The following is a 7,476-nucleotide window of genomic DNA, read 5'->3' as shown; positions in this document are numbered from 1 at the left end:
CCTACTCTTGAGTGGTATTGGGTTCAACAAAGTGCCTTAATTTAAAGGGACCCACAGGTCTGGGACCCGGGGCCAAAATAAATCAGTTAACGAGTAATTGTAAATTGGAATTCGAAAGTTAAAATGCAATCCGTAAAATTTATTCCATGCTTCTTCAAGGTGGTTCTCTTTGACAGCAAGTTCACGCTAATATTAGCAAGTCCAGGGGAGCCTGCTAGAAAAAATTACAGAGTGGTAATATTTTTTTTCTCTTGGCACAGTAATTTTCTCTTCCTATATCCACCAGGTTTAAAAAAAAAAAAAAGAAAAAACCAATGTCCTTCAAAAGATATTGAATTCAAAATGAGTGATTTTTTCCTAGATTTTTTTATTTGAATATTGACTTCAACTGCAGTTTGATTCTTTCTTTGTAAACTTCAACTTCTTAGTACTTGAACATCTAAAAGTGGTAAATTATTTTCATAAGAAAAAGACCACTCTGTCAAAGACTAATATACAGTTACTTAAAGTGCTAATAGTACATGTGGCATACCCAGACCAGAAATGAAATGCTGGCTAGGGCAGGATTCTGTACAAAGCTCTCCTTGTCCGTGTCTGCTTGGACCATAGGGTAATGATCTGGGACTGACTAAACCCAAGAGCCTCTCTATGCGGAGATGGTTCTATAGATAGAACCTTGTTCCTTAAGGCTTCAGTAGGAATGTCTGGCCCAGACCTGTCATCAGAACTATACGGAACATTCCTAACAGGACCCCTGGCCGTGCACAAAAATCACCATGTACACCCAGAGGGTTGTGGCACCAGCACCCATACCGCCTCACCACGGACACCGTGAAACCCTTAGCCAGTGTAGCTTGGTGAGTGTCGCATGTTCTGTCCACATCTTTTCCGTGTTCCCTTCCGTTGCCCTGGCTCCTGATTCTCCTCCTACTTGGGCTGTAATGATCTCAGACTCTCCATTTGCAGTTGCTCAAGTTAAGTACAGAATCTTTACCAAGTATATTTCTGAGTATACTTGGTTTCCTTCAATACTAAATTTCTAGGTAAATCACTAATCACGTCTAAGAGCAATTTTCCTTTTAAGACAGCTCTCCTCTACCTCTGCCATGGTTTACATATTCAATAATAAGACATGGGCAGAAGAGAGAGAGGAGACAGATGCACCTGCAGTATTTTCCACCAGTAAAAACGATTGGATCCAAACTGCAAGAGGCTCTCCCATCCGCACAAAGAGCCTTGAGCTCTAGGAGAGCCCTCCCCTCCCTAGCATGGTAGTTTAAAAATGGCTCCATTTCTTTGCTCTTCCTCTCATTCAGAAGTGGATTCAAACACCCCTCTCCTTGAATCTGGGCTGGCCTTGGTGTCGATAGACAAATAGGATGTGGCAAGAGACTAAGATGTTATGGGCCTTCTGAGTTGAAAGAAGCCTTACAGCCACCACCTGGGGAACACGAGCCGCTACGCAAGAAGCCCAGCGGCCCCGAGCCCACTGCGCTGTGAGGAAGCCTGGCTGGTCCTGCTGGGCTTCATGGAGAGAGAGACCGCGCCGGCCCCGGCTGTTCAGCCATCCCAGCGCAGGCGCAGATATGTGAGAGGACATCTCGGGTGTTTGTAAAGAGAAAACTCAGGGTTTTCTTTCCCGAGTAGAGAAAATCCCAGTTCTTCCCTACTACGTATTTCTTCTCTGTGTGTCTCCTTTATTGTCACAAAGAACACTTCTTTTCTGACACCACTGGCCACCAAATGTGTCGAGGTCTTCCCCACACCAGGCAATTCGCAGACACTAGCTGGGTGCCCTACAGTTTAACCCAATTCTGACACTATCTACCCAGAAATAGCCTCAGGTTCCAAAGGTCAAAGGTTCAGTCTTACCTGACTGCCCAAAGCACCCCCCCCACACACACACACACACCTTAGACACCAGTAGAAAACCCTGATTGTCACCTGTGCTTCTCACTAACTGGCTGTAGATCAGAGGATCCAGTGGCCGCCCTCCTTGAGTTCACCTGATTTGCTGAAGTGGCTCACAGAACCCAGGGAAGCCCATGCTTACAGTTACCAGTTTATTACAGGCCATGATAAAGGTCACAGACGCACATCCAGATGGAAGAGATGTACAGGGTCAGGGACGGGGAAGCGACTCAGAGCTCCCGCGCCCTCCCCAGGACTGGGGCGTGCCTCTCTCCCGGCACCTCCGTGCGGTCACCGACCAGGAAGCTCTGCAGACCCCGTACGTTGGGACCCTATGGCAGCTTCATCATGTGGGCATGACTGATCACTGACTCCACGTTCAGCCACGTTCATGAGAAAACGCCAAGCTTCTGGCAGATCTTAGTCTTTTTGGTGACCAGCCCTCATCCAGGAGCCACCCAGGAACAACGCCCACCCCAACCCAGGAAACTACAGGGTCTTCAGGAGCTCTGTGTTGGAACGGGGGGCTGAAACAGACAATGCTCCTGGCACCCTCCTCACGGGGGAGGGTGCCCAGGCGCGGGGGCTCTGTGCCTGGCCCCAGTGGGCAGAGACCGCCAGCGAACTCTCCATCATCTCCCAGCATTCCGTGGACCGAACGTGGAGGACGGGGGAACCCAGTCAGCAGTCACAGTCCAGGCCCCAGGCACCTGAGGCTCCAGCCTCAGTCAGGTCGCCCCAGCAGAGGGCCAGCTGGTCACAGGCATAGACAAGCCATCTCTGCTGGGCTGCACACAGACTGCCGTGGCACAGAATTATGAGCCTGACCAGCAGTTGTTGGTCTGTACCATTAGATATTGGGGTGCTATGTTTTGCAATGAGAGAGAAGTGGAAGAGCCGTAAACACTCTCCTTGGGTTTGCTGAGTCATTTCACAGTGTTTGTCAGCAAGGTTACATTAGCTCACGTGGTGTTCGCAAATGCAGCCTATAGGAAGAGAATCTTAATTAGGAGGAAATGTGTTATGATGTAGTAATCTACACGCCCGGGCATAGGGGTAATTTTAAAGTTACGGTAAAAAGCAAAATGAGTATTTTCTCTCTGCACAGGTATCTGAGGTGTTACTACTGGGCAGTCCGAAGTTTGATTACCATTGGAGGCCTTCCAGATCCGCACACTTCATTCGAAATCGTTTTTCAACTGCTGAATTTCTTCTTGGGAGTTTTTGTGTTCTCCAGCCTAATTGGTCAGGTAAATTAAGATGCGAATCCCTAGATACATAATGTTGTCATTTTTAAAAACCTAGCAAGTCTTTATAAACTTTACAGAGGAAAAATCGAAATCTATATGGTGCTTTTTTAAAACTAACTTGGACCTGTTTTAATGACTTGGAGGAGGATGTGCACGGGGCCTGGCCCCGGGGTGACTAGGGCAGGCGGGCATGACAGGGAGTGTGGGAGCCGACAGGGCAGGCTCGAGGTCGGTCGGCTGGTGTGTGACAGGTGCACTCCCTGCAGAGTGTCCAGGTATCTCTAGGAATTAGCTAACTCTGGGCGGGGTAGTCTCCGATAGCGAAGCATCAGAATACAGAAAGTGAAAAACATGGTCAATATAGATACACAGGTGTATGGCAGCTCCAGCCCGAACATGGTAATAGAGTGGAGAGAGACTTGTCAAAGAAACTATTTAGAAAATATTTAGGTTTGGGAAGACAAACACCAAGCAGTTAAAAACTGTAAGTATAAAATGTCATAATCTTAACATCTGGGGAGGTTGCATTAACAGTGATTGAAAATAGGCCGGTTAGAGAGAAATGTTATTCAAATTAATTTGAATATAAATTGCAAAAGTCATATTATTTAATTTTGTCTCATAGAATATATGTGAGGTAGTCATGTCACATTCAGTGTTTTCTCAGTTTTACAGACAAGGAAACTCCAGCTTAAAGAGATTAAGAGGCACCCTAATTCATGTGTGTCATTCACACAGTCACCTGCTAGAGCCATACAAAGTAGCATGGATAATAACAGTAAAATGACAGGTATTTGCCCTCACTATGTCCAATGCAGTTTTTTCCAAGATTAAAAACTATGTCTAGCTCCGTTCAGTATTCTTGCTACTCCAAGTGCGGTCCCCAGACCGGCAGCACAGTATCACTTGGGAAATTCAGAATTCAGGCCCTACCCAGGACCTGCAGAGTTAAAGCCTGCATTTTAACAAGGTCTTTGGGAGAGCCACAGGCACCGAGGGGGTGGGACTGCAGCTGGAGACAAAGATCGGGCAGGAGGCAGAGACTTGCGCCTTGACCTTGCGCCATGAACAAAGATGCTGAGGAGAACAGAAGAGAGCAAGAGGGCCTGGGACAGAATCCAAAATCCCCACCTAGCACCACACCGAGAACGGCCCCAGGGCCTGATTGTTACCTCTTCACTGTGATGGTCAGTTCTCTTATCAACTCACAAAGACTGCTGTTCTCTCCCTCTCACACCCTCGTGCACTTCGCTGCCCTTGACCCCATCCCGGAATAGCCAGAATAGCCATCTTCCTCAACCCCCGCACCACCAGAGCCAGCACGCACACTGCTCAGAGCACTGTCACTGCAAATTCTAGGCCCTCGGCACCGATCAGTAATGCCTTTAACGTTCTTTGGTTCCCAATTTAAAACTCTATTAAATCTCCCAGCCCCACCCCTCATGCCCCTTTCTCACGCCCTAGAAGACTCGCTACCTTGGTCAGCCGCCAGGTGCAGCTGGGAGAAAGGAGGCCTGGGCATTGAGGTTGCGGAAGGCGCTTAGAGGAGCCCCACAAGGAAGGCAGAGGCCGACGAGGACGCCTCCAGGCTGGCTATCTGCATGGCTGCTCAGCAGACAGTTTGGATAACTTTTATTATTCACTCTAAAATGGAAGCCGAAGAAGCCATCACAAAAGAGCACTTAAGCTAGACCTCAAAGAATGAGCCATTTCTCCATAAGCAGAAAAGGCTCAGCTACCACAAATGAACGAGCAAAGTCTTAAGAGTGTGAGTGTGAGTCCCTGGCTCTCCTCCCCGTAATAAACCCTCAGTCAAAGCAAATTTACAGCCACTTGCTTCCCTCTGTGTGAGGGGAAGAGTCGAGCTATATATCTTTTTTTGTGCTGAAACCTTTAAGATCAGCTTTTAACCTAGAGTGGGTTTTTATGGTTGAGTTATAAACATCCAAGAACTAAAACCTGACAGTTCTTTAAGGATTGTCACAGCAGTGGATGATGCCTCAGTAATTCCAGCGCATTTCAACTTCTGCTGAATACTGTGCCTTAAGCACGATGAGATTTGATTTTATCTGTCTAAACAACACAAAGGGAACTACAGAGGTTGCAATTTCATGATGAATTGCGTCTATACAGCCAGCCACACTGGATAATCTATAAAGGATGCTTTCAAAGTGAGACTCACCAAAATAGACTAGCCACTCTGCCAGATAATGGCTCACTTTCTTTACACATTCCTTGCATAAGCACAAGCTAGGTAATTTTTTAAAAGTCAACTAACGTCTTTGCAATAATGTACAAGTTTTCAAAGAATTTTGTGTAGTCACATGCATTATATGTTGAATCGTCACAGAAACCTCATATGGGAGATGAGACGGGTCTTACTGTTTCGTTACTGGGTCAGAAAGAGGATACGATTTGCCCAATATTTTGTAGAAGTGATTGAGTCAGGACCCAGTATCAGTGTGATAAAAACCAAGTGGCCAGAGTATACAATGGAATGTATCACGGGAAAACTTAACTCGGCTGGGCTTTTCGTAACTCCTCCAGTTCCTCTGCCGTTTGTGGAAGTGACCACATTTGGTTTTAGATGCGAGATGTGATTGGAGCAGCAACAGCCAATCAGAACAGCTTCCGGATCTGCATGGATCACACCATCGCCTACATGAACAATTATTCCATTCCCAAGAGCGTGCAGAATCGGGTTCGGACCTGGTATGAATACACGTGGGACTCTCAGAGAATGCTGGGTAAGCATGGCAAATTACTCGCCACATCCCTGCAAACCATGTCATGTGGTGAAAGTCCCATAAGGTATAAGCGGAGACTGAATGGATTTGAACGGAAGATTGAAAAACAGCTAAATGACCTTTAGAGCATTAATTTAATACCATGGGATTTTTTTTCTTAAATATCCAGCCTTAACTTACTAGTTATGCAAATCCTGGAAGAACAGAAGCTAAATTTTTTTCAATGACTACCAAATGCTAGGAATTACACATATTGCTTCACATAATCTTTACACACACACACACACACACACACACACACACACACACACACACATTTGGGAAAATTAGGTGCCTTGAATCCCTGGGCACTGAGGTTTATAAACAAGGAAATGGAGGCTCCTAACTGAAAAATTTGGCTAGGGGCACGGAGCCAGCAGATAACCTAATGGAGCTCAGACTTGCTCAGTCAACCTGGGATGCTTTCTAGGTGTAACCTTGTCACCCAGGGCACATCCAGAAGGTATAGCTCTCAGGCCACCCCGCTGCAGGAGACCCTCAGCAATTCATGGTGCCAACTATTAGTGCTGTAATGCTGGAGTTTAGAATAATCTTTATTAAATGATACATGTAAAGGATAATATGCTCATTGACAATAATCAGATTCAACTGTTTGTTCCTTCCTATATAAAAAGTGCCACAGAGAAGCCAAAAACGCTAGTGCTCCCAGAACGCAAGCTCCAGTGTGATTCTCAGATCACAGAGGCTCGTAGAGCAGATAAGAGCCTCTGGTTGTTGACAGCAGAGCCTTATTTGTTTATTTACTCATTTTTCAATTACAGCTGACATTCAGTATTCTCTTAGTTGCGGGCGTACAGCACAGTGGTTAGTCATTTATATAATTTATGAAGTGACCCCCAATTAGTCTCGGCCCCAGTATTGTTAACCATATTCCCGATGCTGTATTTTATGTCCCTGTGACTACTTCATAACTTATCTTCACTTTTCTGCCACTGTTAAGAGGTCCCAGCCCCACGTTTAGAGACTCCTCCCAAATTTGAGGCCCCCGGGCCTTCCCCTGCAGGCCCCGCGGCTGCTCCTAGGCATCTCACACGGGGCGGGAGCAGCAGAGGAGCCATCACCGCCCCCTTCTCCCAGCACAGGGGCCTACAACCCACCCCCGAAAAGCCACAAGGAGCCGTGCTGTTTAGAAAGCATCTCCATATTTAGAATCGAAATGAGGATAGAATATAGTAATTTTTTCTTTTCTAAATGGATATAAGAAAACATCAAAATAATCAACTCTCGAACTGGGAGCAATACTGGACACTAAGAATGGGCAGTTTGTTTATGGAACGTTTTATCAGCCCAAAGGCCCGTTATTTAATTCACAGGTAGAGAAATTTCTCGTGTATTCATATTCTTCACTGAGTTAATAAGCAAGTAAATAACAATAATTTGAATTGGCTCACTCAGCACATTTCTTCTTTAGATTCCATTCCCAGCCGAGCCAGCCCCCAATTATGCACAATTGAGTGAGTCACCTACAGCCTCGGAGCTTCTGTGCTTTGTTTGTTTCTTCTTTCTGC

The 7,476-nt window shown here is 46.1% G+C and overlaps 1 protein-coding gene across 1 annotated transcript in view; it reads left to right on the top strand.

Moving 5' to 3' along the window:
• CNGB3 (cyclic nucleotide gated channel beta 3) overlaps positions 1-7,476 on the top strand; it is a 101,863-nt gene that overhangs the window by 65,976 nt on the left and 28,411 nt on the right. The window contains 2 exon segments of the mRNA XM_006924108.2: positions 3,020-3,161; positions 5,749-5,908. Of these exon segments, the coding sequence (XP_006924170.2) occupies positions 3,020-3,161; positions 5,749-5,908 (302 nt within the window).

This window comes from Pteropus alecto, unplaced genomic scaffold, assembly GCF_000325575.1.
Source record: "Pteropus alecto unplaced genomic scaffold, ASM32557v1 scaffold87, whole genome shotgun sequence".
In the NCBI taxonomy this organism is placed as follows: domain Eukaryota; kingdom Metazoa; phylum Chordata; class Mammalia; order Chiroptera; family Pteropodidae; genus Pteropus; species Pteropus alecto.
The sequence above is the reverse complement of the archived record's forward strand: the minus strand, read 5'-3'. Positions and strand labels throughout refer to the sequence as shown.